Source organism: Bubalus bubalis, chromosome X (assembly GCF_019923935.1).
Source record: "Bubalus bubalis isolate 160015118507 breed Murrah chromosome X, NDDB_SH_1, whole genome shotgun sequence".
Lineage (NCBI taxonomy): Eukaryota > Metazoa > Chordata > Mammalia > Artiodactyla > Bovidae > Bubalus > Bubalus bubalis.
In genome coordinates this window covers 97,874,120-97,900,012 of record NC_059181.1, presented here as the reverse complement: position 1 = coordinate 97,900,012, position 25,893 = coordinate 97,874,120, and the positions used below count along the sequence as shown (strand labels likewise).

The 25,893-nt window shown below is 37.2% G+C and overlaps 1 protein-coding gene and 1 non-coding gene across 10 annotated transcripts in view; one reads left to right on the top strand and one right to left on the bottom strand.

Annotated features, from left to right (window-relative positions):
- DIAPH2 (diaphanous related formin 2) overlaps positions 1–25,893 on the top strand; it is a 1,048,054-nt gene that overhangs the window by 45,592 nt on the left and 976,569 nt on the right. For 8 of the 9 annotated variants that reach the window (XM_025277003.3, XM_025277005.3, XM_025277006.3 and 5 more), the window contains exons 2-3: positions 12,989–13,021; positions 15,780–15,956. In XM_025277003.3, coding sequence (XP_025132788.1) covers positions 12,989–13,021; positions 15,780–15,956 — 210 coding nt within the window. The remainder of the gene's footprint in view (positions 1–12,988; positions 13,022–15,779; positions 15,957–25,893) is intronic. The other variant, XM_044937410.2, reaches the window with a different exon arrangement.
- LOC112582403 lies at positions 9,859–9,991 on the bottom strand. Its single transcript, XR_003106940.2, has one exon. It is a non-coding gene; the product is annotated as a small nucleolar RNA SNORA70 (small nucleolar RNA).

Sequence of the window (25,893 nt, the reverse complement as noted above, 5' to 3'; positions counted from 1 at the left end):
ATAGAATCTGAAGCCAGTGAGGAAAAAATGGAAGGTTACCAAATTTAATAATTTTTTGGTAATCCTAAATTCTTTGAAAGATCCTTTTGAAGTTTTCTGAAATTTTAAATCATTTTTGTCTACCATATAGTCATGTTTTGCTTATGTTTTTAAGTGTTCAGTATTTGTTATAATTAGTTACTTTAAATGTCCTTCGTATATGACTCCAAATACGCTATTTTTGTTTTTCATGAGGGAAAGGTTGTCCACATTCACTTGGGAAGTTGTTTTTACTAGTTGTACCTTGGGAAACTTGAGTTCCAGGAGCTAAACACCTGCTACACAATTGAACTTTTACATGATAACCTGTTTCTGATTTGGGAATTGTTTACAAATTCAAGAATATTAGCTAAAAACACTAATAGTGAAATTAAAGCATTGGTTGACTCTAGTTATCTTTTCCTCCAAAAAGTATGTTGTAATAATACCTTATTCACAACTCAGATATAATTTTCAGTTTTAGGAGATTCATACTCTTGAATCTTTGTGTTAGTTGCTCAGTCGTGTTCCACTCTTCATGATCCCATGGACTGTAGGCCACCAGGCTCCGCTGTCCATGGGATTCTCCAGGCAAGAACTGCAGTGGGTTGCCATTTAGAGGAGTGAATTATTTTGTTTTGTCAGATTAAGTTTGCAGCTACATCAGAAAACTAAATGATGTGGTTATTATAAAAACTTCTTGAAGTAGATACATGGCAAGTCATTCTGAGGTGAAATATCTCCAGTGATAATCATAGCCATTTAGAGGTTATTTTGTATTATGAAGATAGTAATCACAACAACAGATATTAAATTACTCTATTTAATAGAAGCAACGATCATATGTCTGCATATAATTGCTACAATAACACTCATAGTTTTAAGCAAAATTATATATAGTAACTGTCTTCTCTCTATTCCCATTGCTACCATTATAGCCTAAGCTCGTATCATCTCACAACTAGATCTCTCTCTCTCTCTCTCTGTGTCTCTCCTCTGTTTGCATCTACAATTCAGATAATCATGACAGGTTTGGGTGCAATCAGTGCTAGAAATAGGGGAAAAAAACTGAGGACACAGTGGGGACCAAAAGAGACCTAGTCTTCACTGCACTGAGTTTATAATGTAGCAGGGAATACTGGCATAGATAGGGATTATAATTTGATGACTGGAATGTGTTCTAAAGGGAGAAGTCAGGAACCATGGGGGACTATAACAGGACCAGCTTCAGCTCAACTGAGACCTACAGAGGTGAGTAGGAGATGGCCAGATGAAGAAGAGGGGCATGGGGTGAGTGCTGCGAGCAGAGCAAAGTCTAAATGGAAAGGCTAAGATGGAAAAAGAACTTGTGTTCTAACCAGTATTGTTGTATATGATGAAGGCAGATTTCAGGATGTAGATAGAGGTTTTAGAGCTTGGGTTCTGCTCAGATCTAAATGCTAATTGCAACTGTGTAATTTATTTTCTTTTAATATATTTGTGCATGTAGGCAAATAACTTGACTGCAAACCTTGATTTCCTGACCTGTCAAATAGGACAGTAAATTCCTATATCATAGGATTACTGTGAGGATTTAAATGTGGAATGCATGTAAAGCTCTTGGTGTAGTGCTTGGCATAAAATAAATGCTCAGTAAATTGTGGGTAGTATTTAGATAGAATAGGTCAAACTTGCTGTTCTCTGCAAGCCTCCGTTTTAGCGTGTGATTCCTTCCTCAATCTGTTCTGAATATTACAGCCTACAGCCCTTCTCTGAAATGCTAAAATCTGAAAGCTCTGAAAACAGAATTTTATCATTTGGCCACGAAACCCAGCCTGGCTTGAGGCCGTAGATAAACTTTACTTATCCTGTTTTGTGGAGTATTCATGTTTCCCTGCTAACCTTGAATGCATTTCATTTAGTGTGCTATCCCAGATCCCACTGGGTGTGTTTTGTAATATATGGTATACATACCATATTCCTTTCTCATATATGAATCACTTTGAATTCCAAAACACATCTGACTTCAAGGGTTTCGGATAGGACATCGTGGACCTATACCACCTGAAATCATCTTTCTAAAATACCCCCTTTTCCATCTCTCTCTGAATCAGAACCTTCGATGGCTGTCAGACAGCCTAGACTACTCCTTTTGGTTTTCAAGACCATCTCTAGTCTGTCCCCTCTGTCAACTGGAAAAAAAAAAAAAATATATATATATATATGTATGTATATATGTAGCTTTAAAGTTGAGAATTATGTTTTGTTGGGCAGAATTTCTGAGGACTTAAGCCCAGAAGACAGACTCTCAGATAACCCTGAGGGAGTACTCCAAAGAGGTAAGGGAGGACTCAGGATATAAGAGTTTTGCAACAAAAACCAGGTAATCACAACATCAAAAATTTACTGTGAATTAAAGAAAACCAGACATCACGTTATGAATTTAGCGCATTTCTAGGTATGGGAAGATGCAGGAGTCTGGGCTCACTGAGATCATTCCTTCCATATATGCACCTTAACCATCTAGGGTCAGTATTCTGCTCTTCTCCGTCGTGAATCCCCTCTGGGTGCACAGCCAGGGCTGCTGCAGTAGCTGTTGGCTTGATGGCGGCAACATCCTTTGTTTACTGATCTGGCAGGTAACATTTTTCATCCACACCATGCTACTTACTTGAAATTTAATACACTCTAACTTGAACCCTTTGTTTCCTAAGGCTGCTTCCCTAAAGTAAAATGTTAATACTGCTCCCCATCTCATTTCCTTTTCCTCCTCTTTTTCTGGCTATTCAAATCCTACCCAGCTATTAGGGTATGATTCTTTATAGTTTCTTAATGGGGTTGCAAAGAGTCAGACATGATTGAGCAACTAACACTTTCACTTTTTTTTTAATGAAACTATATTATTTCTTCTCTGAATTCCTATTGTACTTAATTTATTCACCACATATTTGAGCAGGTATGATGTGCCAGCTACTGTTAAGTGTTGGAGATCCAGAAGTGATTAAGACAGGAAAATTAAGGGTGCTGCTGTTATGGAACTTGTTTTCTAGAAGTTGGAACATAAATAAGTAAATAGATAAGTAAACAGATAATTTCAGGTAGTGGTTCTGCTATGAAACTAATAAGCAGGACATGTGACAGTGCCTGTGGAAGAGGAGGAGGAGCGATATACCTCAGAATCTCCTCTATGGTTAGTTTTCACTCCCTGATTAGATTGTAAATACCTTGAGGGTGGAGTCACATCTTAACTTTTATGAGTCACAAAATGGTGAGCCTATGATGAGTTCTCAAACAATGTTTGGTAGAGGCATCTTTCTTTAAAAAAAAAAACGGAAGGTAAAAATTTATTTATTAAATATCGAGCCCCACTTGGCTAACTCATTGATCTAAGAATATCTATTATGTACAAGGTACTATGCTGGGCAAAGCTGGCTTTCTTTTCATTTCTGTTGCTTTTTATTCATAGAATAAGAAAGAATTTTCATGTCCCAACAGTTTTCCCATTTGAAATGGTTTAGTATCTGCAGAAGGAGGTACTACTATGAAAAACCTGGATTATTCCTGCAATTGTTTCTAATTAATTTAAGTACTAATTGATTTCCAGTTCATTAGCATGAATTTTAAGGCCTAACCAGCAAACATACATTTCTTTAAAAAAAAAAAAAAATTTCTATATTAATTTCTTTTGATTGAGGTATAGTTGATTTACAGTGTTGTGTTTCTGGTGTATAGTAAAGTGATTCAGTTATACATGCATACATACATATATGTATTTTCTTTCAGATTATTTTTATTATAGTTTATCACCTGGTATTGAACATAGTTCCCTGTGCTGTATAGTAGGACCTTATTGTTTATTTCATATATAGTAGTTTATATCTGCTAATCCCAATCCCTAACTTATCCCTCCCCCTACCTTTCCCTTTTGGTAACCATAAATTTGTTTTCTAAAATACAAGTTTCTTGAACACTTCACCCCTAGTCCTTAAGCTACACAGAAACTAAATTACACAGAAGAGATAGCTGGATTCCCATATCATAGACATCCTCTTGGTAGTTACAGGTTGAAGTTCATGGCAAGACAATTAGTTTAAGCTTGAGAAGAACTTGTGACAGAGTTTTGAAACTTACCCAGTGAACTAACATGGTCTTTTGCTTCATGAAGAAAACTGAAGCCCTATTCTGTGGTGTCATATTTCAATTTCTGGTAGGTACACATTTTGTTCTTTATATTGAAAGAACGTCTTGAGAGGCAAATCCCAAAAGGAGTTTTTCTCTTGTCATAAAAATGGTGGAGAGAATTATGATTTGTAATAGCCAAGAGCTCTGGTGGGTTAATGGCTACCCATTCCAGTATTCTTGCCTGGGCAATTCCATGGACTGAGGAGCCTGGCAGGCTACAGTCCATAAGGTCGCAAAGAACACAGCTGAGCCACTAACACTTTCACTTCACTGGTGGATTGAATTTTGAGACTTTTGATTTGACAGTACTTCTGAGATTGTGTCCTTTTGGTTACAGAAGTAGAAAAGTATTGCTCTATTAAAATGATGAAATGTACACTTTGAGATGCTCCCAACGTCAAAGTAAGGTGGAGAGTTGGAGCTTAATGCCTGTGACTTAATCTTCTCAACTACTAGGCTTTTGTCCTTTAAGGTCAGGGCCCTGTCTCTTTAAATCCCAGTGCCTAACACGCTGCCAGCTGATCTATCTTCTGTTCGTAAGTGTTAATGGTGATAGAAGAATACAGAACCTAAGGGGACATGTGGACATCTGAAAATGCCCCTGTTAGAAAAGAGATGAAAGAATGTTTTGGGAGTAATTTTAAATATAGGCAGTTATAGTTCAATGGTTTTCAAAGCCAAAATTTTTCCTCCTGTCTTCTTAGAATCAAACCTCTATCTACATAGATCTCAGTTCTAAAAATCAGATATACCTTTCCTGGTGAAACAAACACAATGGAGAGATACTCAATTAAAACAGTCTTTATAGTAAAGGATTTGAATGGGGCCAAACAAAATGTTCAACTTGGTTGCCAGGTAGTTAAATAGCCTTGGATTGCCTTGATTGGTGTTACTGATTTGTAAAGTTCAGGGTGAATCCAGGATCTGAAAAGTTGAAAGGCAGTGCTTTGAAGAATAATTACTTCCTTCTATGACTGCTCAGTTCAGTTTAGTCGCTCAGTCATTTGTGACTCTTTGCTTTCCCACGGACTACAGCACACCAGGCCTCCCTGTCCATCACCAACTCCCGAAATTTACTCAAACTCATGTCCATTGAGTTAGTGATGCCATCCAACCATCTTATCTTCCTCCCGCCTTCAATCTTTCCCAGCATCAGGGTCTTTTCCAGTGAGTCAGTTCTTTGCATCAGGTGGCCAAAGTATTGGAGTTTGATCTTCAGCATCAGTCCTTCCGTGGACTATACAGCCCATGGAATTCTCCAGGCCAGAATACTGGAGTGGGTAGCCTTTCCCTTCTCCAGGGGATCGTCCCAACCTAGGGATCGAATCCAGGTCTCCCACATTGCAGGCAGATTCTTTACCAGCTGAGCCACCAGGGAAGCTCTATGACTGCTGCTGATCCGAGTAAGTATTGGTCAAGGATGTCATCTAGAGATTTCAAATTCTGGGTCAGTGGTTGAGATGGATGGCCTTTCTTAAAGTCTTCCCTTACTTGGATAGTATATGGAGGTTTTAATAGAGTACCACGTGATCAGTCCTCTCAGGATTTCTCTATTGTGATTGTTCTTTTATTCATCTGATCTTCATCTAGACTACAACCTCCCTAGGGCACATGCTCATCTTGTTTATGATTGTATTCCTAGTGCCCAGCTCTGAGCAGGTACATAGTAGGTGCTCAAATATTTGCTTAATTGAATTGAACATGGTTTTCTATATATCACATTGCCTTCACCCTTCTTAAAGATTAAGAAACTTAAGCTGGGTAAATAATTGCCTCTTTATCTTTATTGTGATGACCAACTTATTTTCTCTAAAAGAGAGGAAAATAGTCAAATAGTATGGCTAAATTTTTGAGTTGGTGGTGAGAGTTTTGAATTCTATGCAATTTAGTCATCCAATTTCTGTGGTACTAGAGTAATTGAAAGATGTTTATAAAACATTGTATTACCATGTGACACTAGCCATAAGAGAGCTGAACCTTTACATCTTGCTGTTTTTGTTAATTTCTGACTGATTGGGAAAATTAAAACTTAATTTTCTTGTAATAATGACTCCTGTATTTCAATCAGAACTTCAGCATTAGAGTTTTATAAGTAAATCAGCCCTTATTCTTAAGGGGTTGAGACTCTGGAGTGAAACTTTTACAATTATTCAGTACTCAGAGAGTACTGTAGTAAGTTATATTTAATATAACTGATCATAAATGAAGTTCATAAACTCTAATTGCTTGACTAATTCACAAGTGTATTGCTTTTCTAGAGTTGATTTTAATGAAAATATATGGTCACTATACTTATTGGTATAATATGCCCTCATCCTAATGACCATTATAGTTAGATTTGCACAATAAAAGCTTACTAAAATGACTTTAATCAGTGCTTTTAATTCAGGGGTGTGACTCTAATAAACATTTTTGGGTCGTCTTTTTTGTTGTTGTTTTAACTCCATAGTAGCTCTATAGTTTATACACAGGAGTAAAATCCATAATATCTGCTTGCAAGTGGTGTGAGAGATGCATGCACTTGTATAAATTACATTCAGATAAAATTTGAGAGCTCATCCCTGTAGAACATTATTATAAATGAGACTATCTTAATACAACCATTTAAAAATGTTTTAAAGGTCAATTCACATGAAAAATGTCTGTGATTTAATCTTGTCCAAGAGATAACTCGTTATAGCTCTCTGAACTTTTTTTCATGTTGGTGGTGTTTTTGTTATTTTTCTCCTTTTGTACCTTCCTCTCTTTTTTATTTACTTACTTTTGCTTTAGTTATGTTTATCAGTTTATTATAAAGGATATTGTAAAGGATACAAATGAACAGCCAAATGAAGTATATAGGGCAAGGTCTGAAAGAGTCGTAAGCACAGGATTTTCTGTCCAGATGGAGTTTGGGGTGTGCCACCCTCCCAGTACATGGATACATTCACCAACCTGAAATCTTTCTGAACCCTATAGTGTAGAGATTTTTTATGGCTATTTCATCACTGTACGAGTGATTGATTGACACAGTCCACAGTCCCTCTCCCCTCCCCAGAGGATGGAGGGGTGGGGCTTAAAGTTCCAAGTTTCTGATCCTGGCTTGATCTTTCTGGTGACCAGCCCCATTCTGAAGCTGTTCAGGAGCTCACTAAGAGTTGCCTTATGAGAACAAAAGATTTTTCTATCATCCAGGAAATTCCAAGGGATTTAGGAACTCTGTGTCAGGAACCAGGGGAAGAGACTAAACCTATTTATTATGTCACAGAGGGATAAATTAATGCGTGGCTACATGAATGGATAAGTGAGTTCATGGACACATGGGTAAGTGAATGGATGAATAGGTAGGTGGATAGATAATGAATATGTAAGCAAATGGTGAGGTAGAATGGAGGTGGATACATAGATAGATGGATGTTGTCTGGTGAATAGGTAGACGACATGGATTTTTAAAAATCTTTTAATTAGCAGAAATTAACCTGCATCCAGAGCACTGGCTACAAAGATGTCTTTGTATTTTTATACTTTCCTCTTGCTTTTCTTGTCTCCGTCTTTTAAATTAATTTGTATTGGAGTACAGTTGCTTTACAATGTTGTGTTAGTTTCTGCTGTATAGCAAAGTGAATTAGTTATACATATATCCATTCTCTTTTAGATTTCCTTTCCATTAAGTCACCACAGAGCATTGAGTAGAGTTCCTTGTGCTATATAGTACAAGGAACTCATTAGTTAACTCTTTTATACGTAGTAGTGTATATATGTCAGTCCCAATCTCCCAATTCATCCCACTCGCCTTGATATCTATATGTTCTTTTCTCTTCTTTGACTAATGTGTAAATACAGTTATGTGGCAGAAATATTTTATTTTCTAATGCAGATAACTTAAGTGTAATTTATACAATAATTTCAATGTATTTTTCATGTGCAGTGCCCCAAAATTGCCTCCTCCTAAATAGGAAACTCTTCAAATGTCCTTAAAGATTTTTCTTTTCGATAGACTACATTTCTCTCTCTCTCTCTCTCTTTTTCTGAATAGTTGTAGAGTTCTAAGTAATGGTAGCAAGAAGATATTTATGACAGCAGAGTTTTACATGAGGGAAATCTCTGAGAAAAATATCCATATCAGTCAAATGTACATAGTTATATAGGATATACACTCTAGTCGAATGAAACTTATAAATCAAGAAATCATAAGCAGAGTGTTTTTCTTTATGGTTCTCTGTCACAAGTAATTGGGATAATTTTTTATGTGAATATAATTTCCCCTTTGTCTTAAGGTGCTTTATCATTCGAAGATGCCTTTTAGGGAAAAAAGTCTTAAGAAGACAGTAAACAAAGCATAATTCTCCATTTTTGACCAGGGGCCCACATTTGGCTTATTAATAACCAACTTTAAACTCAAGGGAAGCTCTAGAAGTAGAAATGTACCTAGCTGGAATGAGCATTCCAATAGAGGGAAGAGTGGGTGCTCAAACAGGACATAGGTATGTGATAGAAAAAGGATTACCATTTTTCCATAGCATATAGATCATGAAGGAAGATGCAGAAGGTAGCCTAGGGCTGAATAATATAGGACTTTGAATGCTGTATTAAGGGTATTAGTCTTTATTCTGTCAGGAGCTTTTAAATACAGATGGGCAAGTAATAGTCATTTATAGCTTTTTATTGAGTTCTGTGTGCCAAGCACTGCTCTAGGCATTAGGGTTACATCCCTTAACCAAACAGATGAAAATCTCTGTTCTCATGGAGCTCACACTTTTAGTGGGAGAAATAGACAAAAATAAATTATAGACTATGTGAGAATGTGGTAAGCTTTATTAAAAAGAAAAGCAGAGTGTGGTAAAGCAGGTCAAGAGTGTGTGGAGAAGGTGGGTATTTCCATTTAAATAGGATGGACAGAGTAGGTCTCCCTGAGCAAGAACTTGAAAGGGGAAGAAGTGATGGAAGGGGCTATATGGATTACAGAAAAAAATCCTTCCAGGCAAAGAGAAGAGACAGTACATGTGGCTTATTGCCTTCTTGGGGAACGGTGAAGTGGTTGGTGTGACTGGAGCTGAGTGAATGAAAGAAACAGTAGTAGGAGATGAGGTCAGAGGGATATGGAGAGTGTGCAGCTCCGTAGGGCCTTGCAGGCTCTTGTAAGGACTTTGACTTTCACTGGAAGTGAAAATAGGGCGCCATTGAAAAGTTTTGAGCAGAGGAGTGATATGATCTGACTTTTTTTTTCCTAACTAATGTCCATGGTTTATTCAGATTTCCTTAGCTTTTTCTTTCTTTCTTTTTTTGGACCGGAAAGTAGAATTTATTGGTGTGTGTAAGGAGGGGACAACACCAAGGCTTTCATGAATGCAGGGGCTGCCATTTGTCCAGAGGGCCAGGATTAGGGATGTATTTGACCACACAGCCATCTGGGATGAGCTGCTTTTCTGCCACCATGTTTTCAATTTTATCCATATTAAATTTAGTAATTTCCCACTTCTTAGAGATGTGAATCTTCTGGCGACCAGGGAACTTGAACTTGGCCCTGTGTAGGGCTTCAATTACATGCTCATTGCTCTGCAGCTTGGTGTGGATGGATGTTATGACGTGGCCAAAGTGGACCCTGGCCACTGTGCCCTGGGGCTTTACAAAGGCAGTGCATGTACCAGTCTGGAGCCTAGATTGGGGACAGCATGCCAGTCATGAAGGTTCACTGGCAAGGGTTGTCTCCAAGGTCCCTTAGGGAAACTTGTACAGGCAACGGCTGCATGCACTACTGAGGAGGCTGCTGTTTATAGCCATTGCACACTGGGCCCCAATGGGGAAAGAGCACGGTTGGTTTAACTGGCTGCAAACTGACTTGGGTTTAAACAGTGTCACTTCGTCAGTGTGTTCAGAATTAACTGTAGCAGGGTAACCTGGAAATAGGGACATAAGCTAGGGGGCTCTTACAGAAATCTAGGAATGAGGTGATGCAGTGGCAACTTGAAGCATATGCCCGTGGCGGATTCATGTTGATGTATGGCAAACCAATACAATATTGTAAAATAATTAGCCTCCAATTAAAATAAATAAATTTATACTAAAAAGTAAAAATAAATAAAAGGCAACTCATCAACTGAAAAAAAAAAAAAAAAAAGAATGTTACTTTGGCAATGAGGAGAGAATTGTGGCAGAGATAATTATTATGAGGCCACTGCCATGACTAGACTCTAAATGGGTCGTTTGTATGAGAATGAAGAAGCAACTGCATAAAGATCACTATGGAACTTGACAACTGTTTGGCTATAGGGAATTAAGGAGAGGGAGGAAACCAAGGTGATATGGAAGACTTAAAACTGGAGGAGTGGGATCTAGATCGTACCCTTACCATAAATGCGACCGTTCTTTTTGAAAGTCTGTCCTGACCCTTTGTGATCATCCTTTGGGCTTATGTAGTGTTTCCACTGGGTTATTAATTGTCTACTCACTTTTTGCTACTATATTTGCCCTCCTATTACCCACCTTCCAGAGCTGAGAGAAGATCTCTGATTCTTACAATTGTGGCAGTATTAAGGTATAATTAGCAATTAAGAATAATGAAGGACCAAAGAATCTAAATATATATTTAGTTTGTATATGAAGAATAGCTGAATGAAGAACATTAGTATATATTGGTTAAAGTGAATTCAGTAGATGATACGTTAAGATGTGTTAGGCAAAGACTTTGGTTGGAGGGGAATGCTCTTCGAGATGATGCTTGACCTTCTGTTAATGGTGACAAAAGGAAGTTACCCAAAGGAAAATTAAACTAATAGGGCTTGGGGCATATCTGTGAATTTTAGATTACCATGAACTGTTTCAATTCAGTAGTTCAACCCTAATATCCTACAGCTTAATTATACCAACTGAAGAGGCCATTGACCATTGACTAAGAGTTAGTATCTAGTAACAATCATATCTGTGGTCTGTGGTTGAGTCATTTAGCCTCCACAAGGTTCAGTTCCATCATTTGTAAATTGAGAGGTTTTGATCATATTATCTCAAATTTCATCCAATTTAAGTGTCTAACTCCATATAATGGAATTTAATATGGATAAAAAATGATAATTTCAAAATGGAGAATGGGGGTGGGAGAAGAGAACTAAAGTTTCTTCCTGTAAGACAAAGTGGAAATACTGCTAGCAATGTTTTTTGTTTGTTTCTGTCCCCCACAATTAAACTGTCAACATATATTCAATTGAGATACAGATTTAAAGTATTCAAGACAGGTGTATACCTTAACTTAGAGAACTGACTAAATTAAATCTTATTTCCCCTGAATTTACATTCTTACTTTGAAGATACATATATGCTTCCAATCTTGAGTTTATAATCCCAAAGGATGAAAAAAAAAAAAGAAAAGCAGTGGTTGTTTGAAGAACAGTATAACTAATAAATAACACAGGTGGACAGGTAGCAGGCTAAGTGCAGCACTTTTGAGACTTTGACATTTCTCACTCTGATTTTGCATTACAGAAAATCATGAAGTTTGTCATTGTGCATAAAACAGTTTTCTGTACCCCACTGGGAAAATTAAAGAGAAATTACCAGGTAGAGATAGTCTTAGGGTGAATTGATCTCTCTTAAAAAGGCTTCAGTTGTGATATAAATACTCCCCCTTACTTTTTTATAGGCAGCAAAGATTGATTGGGGTTTGTGTCAGCAGGATGTGATGAAGACATAGTACAAAGATGTAGTAATGTAAATCCTTGAGGGAATCAACAGATTAAAAGTAGAAAAAGAACTACATATATAATAGCATATTTGTCCCAACTGATGGAGGGGAGGATGATCTTTAATATCATTTAGTTGGTGGTATTTGAAGATGATTTTATGAGACCCTGTGACCAAATACTTCTCACTTAAAACTCCTACTAGAATTCTTCCCACCAGTGAGCCACATATTTTTCTTAGTTAAAAGGGATGTGAGCATGCATGATGTACATCATTCAGCTTCTATTGTAGGAAATAAATTTATAGGATGTTGTAGAAGGGTTAATTTCTGTTCCTAACATAATTTTTAAAAATCTGATTCTTTCCTAATCACATTTCTTAACTAGCACTTCAACATACTTCAACATATTTATATAATATACTGGCTTTTGTGCTCCTCTTTTGTTATTGTAATTTTGCTGTATCTAAATCTTCAAGTAGTTGTGCCTATATATGCTGTATGGTAATTTTAATTAGTCACTGTATCTTCTAAACTGGAACGTACCATTTCCAATGATTCTCAACGTTAGAGATAGAAAACCACGTGCAAAAAAAAGTGTTGGAGGTTTTGAGAAATGGGCATATATTAACAGAATCGGTAAGTTCAATGTTATCTAGAATATTTATAAAGTGTTCTATAAATATCTATCCATAACTGAGTTCTAGACTGAGCTGTTTCATTGTATTTCACTACAATTAAATGTGACATTTTTCCTATTGTTCATGGTTTTAAAAAATTTATGTCACTTAAAAATATGATTATTCATGCTAAAACTTTGAAAAAGCTTGACAGGGCTTATGACTTTGTTATATCTTATGTCACATTTGAACACTGTGGTAGTGATATGTGATCCAAATCTGACTTTGAGAATTTGGGAGTCATCTTGTAAAACAAAGAGACACCCCCTCCACCAAATCGTCATTTTTAATCCTTAAAAAGTTTTTTTCTCTTGTAAAGAATTTTTGTGTTTATATGATATATTTAAATTTTCTAATTCTTTTTGAAGAGTTTTAGTTGATAAAATAAAAAATGAGAATCATTCAGATATTTTCTTGTTTGATCTGTGAATTTCTCTTATCTGACAGTTTTTTTTTTTTTTTTTTTTGGTTTTAATAGAACATTCAAATAAAAACTTTGGCAGATGATGTGGTAAGGTGGACTTAGTAGCATGTTATTATATTATGCATGTTGCTTTTTTTTTATTAAAGTGGGTGGACATTAAAGCATTGATATATGTAACAATGTAAAAGTCTAGATGTTTATAAAGTACAGTAGATGGAAGAATTGTCAATTAAAAAAAGCAGATGTCTGCAAAAAAATCAGACTTTTCTTTTTTTGAATGTAAAAAGAAATAGCTGTATGAGATCTCAAAATAATTTTGATATTGCCATCCTGATACATACCTTAAGCAATTAAAAAACCTATATAAATCTAACTCTGGAAAGCACAAATGTTTCCTTTTTCAATAGCCATGTAAATCGACCCTGAATATGTTAAGTATTAATAGTAAAGGAAATTAATTTAAAATAGAAAGGAAGTTAAGTTCATTGTGTTAGCCAGAAATGTGCTATTAAATTTAAAATCCTCAAGTATTTTTGAGTTAAGTCTATTGTAGTAAAACTTATTAAAATTATGGGCTTAAAATTTAAGTGTGCCCTTTACTAGCTAATACCCTGGTAGCTCAGATGGTAAAGCATCTGCCTACAATGTGGGAGACCTGGGTTCAATCCCTGGGTCAGGAAGATCCCCTGGAGAAGGAAATGTCAACCCACTCCAGTGCTCTTGCCTGGAAGATCCCATGGATGGAGGATCCTGGTAGGTTACAGTCCATGGGGTCGCAAAGAGTCAGACACAACTGAGCGGCTTCACTTAATAGCTAAACTTTAAAAAAAAAGTATTTTAAGCAGTGTCATTTTTTTTTTTCTCTGTGAAATTACCTATCTACAAATAGTGTAGAATATTATTCATGATTTAAGGAAGTGAAAGTATATGACTTAATTTTATTTTCTTATCAAGATATAGCTGAAAGCAAAAGCCAATTTTCTAGATCGAAGTGAATGGCATAGTGGAAGATCAAATATATATGTAAATAATGCTATTCAGTAAAAACAAGCCAGCACTGCAAAAGTAAATATTAAGTGATATGAAGGGAAAGGAATAGAAATATGTTGATTTAATGGTTGATTGCATATTTAAATGCTTTTATGTCCACCATATCTTTTAGTAAAATTTGATTCTTGGTTATGTACTCAGCTTATTTGGGATTGCTTAATATTTTTTCTTGAGTTGTTTGAAGATATACTACATATCTAATCCAACTTAATTTTCCTCAAAGACTTTCAAATTTAAAAGAAAATTGGAAAATATAGAAGATGATTTGAAGAACTGAATCTTTAGTGACCACTGGGCTAGGAACCAGGGACTTGTCAATTTGGCAAGTTACTTTTTCTGTGAAATGAGAGTCAACCTAGATGGTTTTTCAAGTTTCTTCCCACCTCTAAAATATTATGATTTACATAATCTCTTTGTAAGCAACCATGTACTAAGATCATTTTTGGAATCCTAAATAAGCTGCTTAAAACTGCTCATATTTCTTTCAAAGTATACTTTTTATTAAAAAAAAAAAGTGTTCTTTGAATGAAAATCACAGATATGTTTTTTTTTTAATATGGGTCAACAGTAGTTGACAAAATTGTGGTAAGAACGTCTGCGATGCTTTGTATTGTTGAAGTGATTTATAAGCACTTGGTAACATGGCAGTGACAGGCACTGACGTCCTATCTAACATATCTGCTTGTTTGACATGAGCTGATAGTATGCATGTGCTTCTTAACAGAAACCAGAATAAAACTGAGTTGCATTCAGTTATCTGGTCATTACTAATTTTTGATGTTCAGCGTGCTGTGGTTCAAAACAGAATGGCCTGTTTACAAAGGCAACTGGAGTTGTTAACTCACTTTATGTGAAATTGCAAGCTAATTATAAGAGATTGTGCATGGAATCAATGGTTCTGAGTCAATATCCATAAAGTGGCAAGTTCTTCATAGTTTTGTTTTTAGGAACAAGATATTTCTGTTTGTGTTACATTTCCAGAAAATGGAATAGATAATGTTTTTAATTTTGTTCTGCTTCCTTGTTGGTCCTTTTAGGGAAGAAAAGGTGAGGGTAATAATAGTAAAAACAGCAATAGTAATAAATAGCAGCTAAGTACACTACACGTGTATTTTAAGATCTCACAATAACTCTTTTCTTGCTTTCTCTCTCTCCCCTCCCTTCTTCTCTTCCCTTCATTCCTTCCTTCTATATGTATTAACTTGTTACCCTATTTTAGAAATGAGGAGACAGTTGGAGACCAAGGAGTTTGCACAGGGTAGCCGACCTAGTGAATTGCGGATTCAAACCCAGGGAGTCTGGTTCCATAGTCCATGCTCTTAACCATTATATTCTACCACTACATTGCCAAAGTGCTCATAGATACTTGTCACAATTATTTTGGCATTTTGAAGAAGAGAAATGTTAGTATAATTTCCCCCTTAGAATTGAATATCCTTTTCTTTTTCTTCCCTCATAGTTTCAAAGTTGGTGCCAAAGACACATTCTCCCTCAAACCACCACATGACTTTGAGATCAGACTTTTCTCACCTATTTACTGTGCAAAACAGCAATGACAAGGACCTAAGTTTCACTTTTGAGGAATACTTTTCACCCCCTAGACTTCTGAGGCCATTGAGCTACTTCAAGGTTTCACAGTAGTACAGTCTCTAAGTGGAGCTTGCTGCTTAAAATAACATTTTGTCAAAAAGACAATAATATATATTATACTAACTGCCATTTTGATGTTTTGGTTCTTGATGTTGGTGATTCTTGATCTCTTCCTTAGGGCTTCTTTTTTCCTTTCTGTTTGCAGCGTGACCGAATTACAAGTTTCAGAAAATCTACTGTAAAAAAGGAAAAACTTCTTATCCAACATCCTCTTGATTCTCAAGTTGCGATGAATGAGTTTCCAGCTGCTCAGCCATTATACGATGAACGATCTTTGAATTTGTCCGAAAAGGAAGTACTGGATTTATTTGAAAAAATGATGGTAAGTTAGACCCCCTGATTTTGTTATAATTTTCAAGTGCATAGCACTGGGTTGGAAGTAGGGCTGTTTGTATGGACTGTGTTTATATCACATAAAGGAGAGGCCAGAAACTTGTTGATATAACAAAATTGTTTTTGAAAGTATCTGGTTTTTTGAGCTACAATATGTTTGTCTCTTCCACTATGAGCTCCTAAAAGCAGGGGCTGTCTTATTTATTTTCATTCTCTGTTATTCAGTAGTCTGTGGCACACTGGATCAGTTTTTTAACTACCTAATTTGTGTTTCTCTTCTATTAAGCTAAACAGGCCTAAGTCCACTTCTCTGAAAACAATATAAAGTATCATGTTAGGTATATGAAGTAGAATTTAGAGGACACAATGTTGTAAAAAAAAAAAAAACATAGAGGAGACAGAATAATTCCTCCAAGATTGTTTTATTATCAATAGTCATACCATCTATATTTTCTAGCATGCTTCTTATATTAAATATTTTCTAGTTTGTGGTCTAGATTATTTCTTAGATAATAAATATAATATTTTGATTTTTCAGCAGTTTATAGTAAGAGGAGAGATGAGGTTTCAGGCCATATTGGATTGATTTGCTTGATCAAAGAAGTGGAGATCCTGATTCATGATTTATTCATTTCTAGTTCTATTCCACTCATCATGGCAATTTTTTTGGTGTGTGTGGATATCTATTCATTTTGAGTTAAGGACTAAAAGAGTTTCAAAAATCTCCAAATAAGAGGTTAAGAATACTGGAAATCTATCATTGGAATAAAGTAGAAAACCTAGAGATAAATCCACGCACCTATGGACACCTTATCTTTAACAAAGGAGGCAAGAATATACAATGGAGAATACAGTCTCTTTAACAAGTGGTGCTGGGAAAACTAGTCAACCACTTGTAAAAGAATGAAACTAGAACACTTTCTAATACCATACACAAAAATAAACTCCAAATGGATTAAAGATCTAAACATAAGACCAGAAACTATAAAACTCCTAGAGAAAAACATAGGCAAAACACTCTCTGACATACATCACAGCAGGATCCTCTATGACCCACCTCCCAGAGTAATGGGAATAAAAGCAAAAATAAACAGATGGGACCTAATTAAAAGCTTTTGCACAATGAAGGAAACTATAAGCAAGGTGAAAAGACAGCCTTCAGAATGGGAGAAAATAATAGCAAACGAAGCAACTGACAAAGAATTAATCTCAAAAATATACAAGCAGCTCCTGCAGCTCAATTCCAGAAAAATAAACGACCCAATCAAAAAATGGGCCAAAGAACTAAACAGACATTTCTCCAAAGAAGACATTCAGATGGCTAACAAACACATGAAAAGATGCTCAACATCACTCATTATCAGAGAAATGCAAATCAAAACCACAATGAGGTACCATCTCACACTAGTCAGAATGGCTGCTATCAAAAAGCCTACAGACAATAAATGCTGGAGAGGGTGCGGAGAAAAGGGAACCCTCTTACACTGTTGGTGGGAATGCAAACTAGTAAGCCGCTATGGAGAACAGCGTGGAGATTCCTTAAAAAACTGGAAATAGAACTGCCTTATGACCCAGCAATCCCACTGCTGGGCATACACACTGAGGAAACCAGAACTGAAAGAGACACGTGTACCCCAATGTTCATCGCAGCACTGTTTACAATAGCCAGGACATGGAAGCAACCTAGATGCCCATCGGCAGATGAATGGATAAGAAAGCTGTGGTACATATATGCATGGAATATTACTCAGCCATTAAAAAGAATGCATTTGAATCAGTTCTAATGAGGTGGGTGAAACTGGAGCCTATTATACAGAGTGAAGTAAATCAGGAAGAAAAACACCAATACAGTATACTAACGCATATATATGGAATTTAGAAAGATGGTAATGATGACCCTATATGCGAGACAGCAAAAGAGACATGGATATATAGAACAGTCTTGGACTCTGTGGGAGAAGGTGAGGGTGGGATGATTTGGTAGAATAGCATTGAAATATGTATGTTATCATATATGACATAGATCGCCAGCCCAGGTTCTCAATGCATGAGACAGGGTGCTCAGGGCTGGTGCACTGGGATTACCCTGAGGGATGGGATAGAGAGGGAAGTAGGATGGGGGCTCAGGATGGGGAACACATACACACCCATGGCTGATTCATGTCAGTGTATGGCAAAAACTACTACAATATTGTAATTAGCCTTCAATTAAATAAATTAAAAAAAAAGAATACTGAAAATCTAGACCCTTCTACTCTGCCCATTATGGAATATCTTGTTCCTATCTAACCCCCAATCCCACTATTCATTGAAAGTTGTTGAATAAATACAAATTCCCTTTATCTTTATCAGATCAGATCAGTCGCTCAGTCGTGTCTGACTCTTTGCGACCCCATGAATCGCAGCATGCCAGGCCTCCCTGTCCATCACCAACTCCCGGAGTTCACTGAGACTCACGTCCATCGAGTCAGTGATGCCATCCAGCCATCTCATCTTCTGTCGTCCCCTTCTCCTCCTGCCCCCAATCCCTCCCAGCATCAGAGTCTTTTCCAATGAGTCAACTCTTCGCATGAGGTGGCCAAAGTACTGGAGTTTCAGCTTTAGCATCATTCCTTCCAAAGAAGGAATTATCTTTATACTTTTCCTTTAATGCCCTTTCTGTCTAGCCAAAGCTGACATCCAACTTTTCCTATGACACAAGTCCTGACATATCCACTCTCTTCAGACCTTCCTGCCATGTTCCTTGAATGGTCTTTCAATAACCCTTTCTCTTTTAAGGTCTATTATCTGCTGACTGACCTTGATGATGATAGCACCTGGTTATTCTTTTAACCTTTCCCTTGTTATTCATTTTGGTGATTTCTACTATTACATTGATAATCTTGCCATTGCTTTTTTGCCCTTAGTTCCTTGGTCTTCTGAACTCTGACCTCTGCATGTATGTATTTAGCCAATTTTAGGCATGACAGCACTTTGGACTGTGTCATTCTTTGGAATGATTCCACCTCTGAGATCTTTAACCCAAAATTCTTCTCGAAAGGTAAACAACCTCGACTACCTTTTCCAGGCCTTTAATTTTACAGGGTATGTTTGTGTAGTGGTTAAGAGCTGAACTCTGGGGTCATTCAGACTTGAGTTTGAGTTCTGGCTGTGCCGTTAATCACATTACCCTGTGAAGTCATGATACATCTTCTCAGCACTTTATTTTCCATAACTCTTAACAAAACTATAATAGTGTCTACATTATATGGTTTATTTAAGGATTAAAGGAGATGATATTCCTGGAATAATGCCTGGCATAAAGTTTTATATAAAAATAATTTTATGATTATTTATTGTATTTCATTCCTTTATCAAATAAAGCTCTGTTCTTCAGTTTCCAATATTTCCTGATCACCTAGACTGCCCTTCAGTTTGCAATGGGATTGTCTTATCTTAATCACCCCAACCAACAACAATAGAAACAAATATTTTTTGACACTAATCAAACTTTTTAATCTTTTTTTTTTTTTAAGTCTTCTTATTTTCACTCAGATTTCACTCAAATGATACTCCTTTAGTCTGCTGACAAATTGGTTACTAATTTTTATGGAAGTGAAATAGTTCTTTGAGTTAATCAGTGGCATTGCCATATTCTAGTTTACTTTAGCTCAACAATTATGGGCCGTCTTCCAGGCCATTTGTTTCCTCTGTCATTTCTAATTGCTTTCCAAATGCCATTGGTTCTGCTTTTGCAATGACTTTGACGTCTTTTTCCACAGTTGCCCTCCAGCTGCTCTTACCCTACTTTAGACAATATCCCTCTCTGATTTTTTCTCACAGACTGTGAAAATTGCCTCCTATCTGGTCTTCCTCTTGTCCTCCAGGTTTTTCCTGTTCTGATCCAGTGATGCTTTATTAATGATTCTGAAACAGATTTCTTTTCTAAAGCTCCACGTAGGCCCTTCTGTTTTCAGTCATCTTACACGTCCCTACTCCATTCCCTCCACCATACTTATCGATGATTATTTCACACCTTTACTTTGCTGCTCAATCCTCAGAACTCTTACCCATCTTCATGCTCTGCTGATGACCTTGGTGCCTAATTTCATGAGTAAACTGAAGTGATCAGAAGAGAACTTCCACAGACTCCCACCACCATATCTCCTTGTCACCATAGATGAAGTCTTCATCTTTCAGTCCTCCCATTTGTGTAGAAGATTCCATTCCTTTCGACCTACTCAAGGACATTACTCCAATCATTTTCTCCTCTGTTGTCTGCCCTTCCCAGCACCTTACAAACATGCTATCTCACTTTACAACTTTTTCATGATCTTATGCCCCTAGCCTATTGCTGCTCAGTTTTTACTCTCCTTTGAAGCAAAACACCTAATAATTTTGTTTATATTCACTGCTTCTGATTTCTCTCGTCCTACTTTCTCTCCTAAACTCACTCTGTCTAGCCTCTATTCCATCATTCTATCAAAATGGGGTTTATCAGTGTCACCAAAAATCATGCTGCCTAGCCCCATGTTCAGTTCTCAGTTCTTATCTTAACCAACCTACCAGCAGTGTTTGATGCAGTTGGTTATACATCTCCCTCCCCTTACCCCCCTGGGGCATTAATTTTGTTTTTCTCCAAACTCTTTGGCTGCTGCTTCAGTTTTCTTTGCTGATTCCTTGTAGTGTCCTCAACTTTTAAATGTTGGAGGGGCCTGGGGATCAGTCCTTGGAATCTTCTCTACACTATCTTTTTTTTGTTATTGCAACCAGTTCTATGGCTTTACATTCCATTTGTATGCTCACAATTCTCAAATTTATCTCCAGCTTAGTCCTCTGTCTGAAATCAAGACTCTCATAATCGTATTTCGTAATCAGCCACTCTCCCTGGATGGATGGTCAGTAGACTTCTAAAAGTAACATATCAAAAAACTAAGCTGTTAATATTCTCCTCCAGACTTGCTCCTCCTGGTGTCTTCCCCTTCTCAGTCGATGGTATATCCATCTGTTCAGTTACTTGGGCCAAACACTTTAGGATTATCCTTGATTACTCTCTCTTTGTCACATTCCACATTTAATTTGCTAGGAAACCCATAAGCTCTGCCCTCAAAGTAAGGTACTTGTAAAAGCTGATCATTTCTTACCACCTTCACTGGTCCCACACTAGTTGAAGCCTCACCTAGGCTGCTACAAGAGTGGCAGAGCTATTATGATTAACAGAGTTCCTCACTTGTCTCCCTGCTTCCACCATGACCCTCTACAGTGTATTCTCAAATATTACCCATTTAAAACCTGACAACGTCATGTCACTTGGGTTCTCAAATCTTTCCATAGCTTCTCAAATCTCTCCATAGCTTCTCAAATCTCTCCTATGGCTTCCTAATTCCTTCAGGATACAAAAACCAGTATCCTTAAAAGAGTAAGGCCCTCTATGTTTTGATCCCCAATTTACCTTTTTGAAGGACTTTCCTGGTGGCTCAGGTGGTAAAGAATCTGCCTACAATGTGGGAGACCTGGGTTCGATCCCTGGGTTGGGAAGATCCCCTGGAGAAGGAAATGGCAAACCACTCCAATATTCTTGCCTGGAGAATTCCATGGACAGAGGAGCCTGGTGGGCTACAGTCCAAGGGGTTGCAAAGAGTTGGACATGGCTGAGTGACTAACATTTTCACAATTTGACCCTTTTGATATCTTCCTCTACTACCCTTTTCATTTGCTCATTTGCTTCAGTTACACGCATTCGTTTTACGTGATGATAGCCATAAACAAAAAATGATTCCTGGCAGTTTTAAATTTTTAAATTTGTGTACAGCATTTACAGTGTTTTCAAACCTTTTATAGAATTTTTGTTTTGTGGTTTGAATATTAATTCTAATATTTCATCAGCAGTTTACCACATCCCTCTTTAAATGTGACATGTTTTTTAAAAGATTTACTTGTGGATTCATAAATGTTAAAGAAAGGTACAACCTGGTGCCACATTGTCCAAATGATAATTTTTCCTTCCGTGGGAATGTTGGAAGAGGAAATCAGAGAATTGTGGTTTGCTTAAAAGTAAAAACAAAAGATCAATTAAAAAAAAAAAAACTTTTAAAGGGTTGTGTCTCTTCTTTGAGAGAAGTCTGCTGCTGCTGCTGCTAAGTCGCTTCAGTCGTGTCCGACTCTGTGCGACCCCATAGACGGCAGCCCACCAGGCTTCCCCGTCCCTGGGATTCTCCAGGCAAGAACACTGGAGTGGGTTGCCATTTCCTTCTCCAATGCATGAAAGTGAAAAGTAAAAGTGAAGTCACTCAGTTGTGTCCGACTCTTAGCAATCCCATGGACTGCAGCCTTCCAGGCTCCTCCGTCCATGGGATTTTCCAGGCAAGAGTACTGGAGTGGGGTGCCATTGCCTTCTCTGTGAGAAGACTATATATATATATATATATATATATATATTAAATATATGTAATGTTGTATGTTAAACATTATATATTTTCTTTATTATCTTTTGTTTGACTATAATCAGATTAAGTGAACAACTTATTTTATGAATTATCATAGCTCACATTTACTGTGCACTTATGGGCCCAGCATGTAATTGAATACTTTATTTGTATTATTTCAGCTGATCCTTGTGACAGTGCTGCAAAGTAGGCAACATAGTTATACTCTATTTTTCAGATAAGGATATTAAGGCTTCAGTTCAGTTCAGTCACTCAGTCATGTCCAACTCTTTGTGACCCCATGAACTGCAGCACGCCAGGCCTCCCTGTCCATCACCAATTCCAGGAGTTCACCCAAACCCATGTCCATTGAGTCAGTGATGCCATCCAATCATCTCATCCTTTGTCGTCCCCTTCTCCTCCTGCCCTCAATCTTTCCCAGCATCAGGGTCTTTTCCAGTGAGTCAGCTCTTCGCATCAGGTGACCAAAGTATTGGAGTTTCAGCTTCAACATCAGTCCTTCCAGTGAACCCCCAGGACTGATCTCCTTCAGGATGTACCGGTTGGATCTCCTTGCAGTCCAAGGGACTCTCAAGAGTCTTCTCCAACACCACACTTCAAAAGCATCAATTCTTTGGCAATCAGCTTTCTTCACAATCCAACTCTCACATCCATACATGACTACTGGAAAAACCATAGCCTTCACTAGACAGACTTTTGTTGACAAAGTAATGTCTCTGCTTTTTAATATGCTGTCTAGGTTGGTCATAACTTTCCTTCCAAGGAGTAAGAGTCCTTTAATTTCATGTCTGCAATCACCATCTGCAGTGATTTTGGAGCCCAAAAAAATAAAGTCCCCATCTATTTGCCATGAAGTGATGGGACCAGATGCCATGATCTTAGTTTTCTGAATGTTGAGCTTTAAGCAAACTTTTTCACTCTCCTCTTTCACTTTCATCAAGAGGCTCTTTAGTAGTTCTTCTTCACTTTCTGCCACAAGGGTGGTGTCATCTGCATATCTGAGGTTATTGATATTTCTCCCACTAATCTTGATTCCAGCTTGTGCTTCCTCCAGCCCAGCATTTTTCCCATTCTATTGTTTTCCTCTATTTCTTTGCATATTAAGGCTTAGGAAGAGGGTAAAGAAATTGATTCTGTAACTTGCCTAAGCTAATAAGGGGTCGAGGTGGAACTTAAATTTAGGTACACAAAAATCTAAAACATTGGCATTTTGGTAATCTCCATCTTTAATAATTTTACATTTAAGCTAAATTTAAATTTTGTACATTTTCCTTGCACACATACTCAGTGGAAGTAGAAGGCAACTCAGAGGTACATTGCCTCACAGGTAAAATCAACTTGAGATGGAAAGTTGTCTTTTTACAAGTTATTGCTTTTTATAAAGCATTACTTGTAAAGAAGGAGGCCCACAATTTACTAATGGAAAACTGTTAAAATGCTGTTTTCAAAGTTGATTGAGTTAACACTCTGAAGTCTTTCTGTTTCTAAAACATAGAAGTCAATTTCTAGATACTAAATTTCCCTTTTTTAAAATTCTTTTGTGGGTGTCCTTCCATGAACAAATAATGTGATAGATGTTGTTGCAATAATGTAATTGATGGCTATTATGACAATCTTATCTCTCTTGATTCTCATCCTTTGTTGTGGTATTCCTCTTACCAGATATTTTAGACTTTAGAGAACTACAGAAGTTTAGACCATTGGGCCCAAACACCTTGTATGTGTTTTAGGATAACATACCTTGAGGTATGAAGCATTTAAAATAATTGCATAAAATAGCACATTATACACAGAAATAGAGTATGAGATACTTGAGAAGAAATATGTAAAAATTGCAATATAATTTATTATTTGGGATTTCTGGGTGATGATATATTTTGGTGAAACTTTTGGTGAAAGGCTTAAATAATGAAAGGCAACATTCAAATAAATCCTCATTACTCTGATAATTGAAATTGTTGTTCTATATGAGGATCATATCTGTCAGCAGCAGTTCTCCCCATATAGGCTTGTAGATGTAGATAATAGGGAAATATTGGGCTCAATATGAAATTAGTATAGATTTTTTTAAAGAAAATATTAATTCTTTGATTACTGTAACTTTTATTTAGCTACTAATAGCTCATTTCAAAAATAACTTGACACTTTATAGCCAAGTAAAATCTTGGAACAAGTCCAGTTAACTGAAAGATCCGGACAGTTAGGTTTTACTTTACTACTGAGGTCAGTTCAGTTCAGTCGCTCGGTCCTGTCTGACTCTTTGCGACCCTATGGACTGCAGCACACCAGGCTTCCCTGTTTATCACCAGCTCCCAGAGCTTACTCAAACTCATGTCCATCGAGTCCGTGATGCCATCCAACCATATCATCCTCTGTTGTCCCCTTCTCCTCCTGCCTTCAATCTTTCCCAGCATCAGGATCTTTTCCAATGAGTCAGTTCTTTGCATCAGGTGACCAAAGTATTGGAGTTTCAGCTTCAGCATCAGTTCTTCCAATGAATATTCAGGACTGAAATCCTTTAGGATTGACTGGTTGGATCTCCTTGCAGTCCAAGGGACTCTGAAGAGTCTTCTCCAATACCAAAGTTCAAAAGCATCAATTCTTCAGCGCTCAGCTCTCTCTATAGTCCAACTCTCACATCCGTACATGACTACTGGAAAAACCATAGCTTTGACTAGATGGACCTTTTTCAGCAAAGTAATGTCTCTGCTTTTTAGTATGCTGTCTAGGTTTGTCATACATTTTCTTCCAAGGAGCAAGAGTCTTTTAATTTCACGGCTGCAGTCACCATGTGCAATGATTTTGGAGCCCAAGAAAATGAAGTCAGTCACTGTTTCCATTGTTTCCCCATCAATTTGCCATGAAGTGACGGGACCAGATACCATGATTAGTTTTCTGAATATTGAGTTTTAAGCCAGCTTTTTCACTCTCCTCTTTCACTTTTGTCAAGAGGCTCTTTAGTAGTTCTTCTTTGCTTTCTGCCATAAGGGTGGTGTCATCTGCATTTCTGAGGTTATCGCTATTTCTCCCAGCAGTCTTGATTCCAGCTTGTGCTTTATCCAGCCTGTCATTTTGCATGATGTACTCTGCATCTAAGTTAAATAAGCAAGGTGACAATATACAGCCTTGACATACTCCTTTCCAAATTTGGAACCAGTCTGTTGTTCCATGTCCAGTTCTTACTGTTGCTTCTTGACCTGCATTTAGATTTCTCAGGAGGAAGTTCAGGTGGTCTGGTATTCCCATCTCTTTAAGAATTTTCCACAGTTTGTTGTGATCCACTCAGTCAAAGGTGATTACTAATGTGCCATTGGGGCTTCCCAGGTGGCGCTAGTGATAAAGAACCTGCCAACACAAAAGATGAGACATGGGTTCAGTCCTTGGGTTGGGAAGATGTCCTGAAGAAGGGCATGGCAACCCACTCCAGTATTCTTGCCTGGGAAATCCCATGGACAGAGGACCCTGATGGGCTACAGTCCATAGGATCACAAAGAGTCAGGC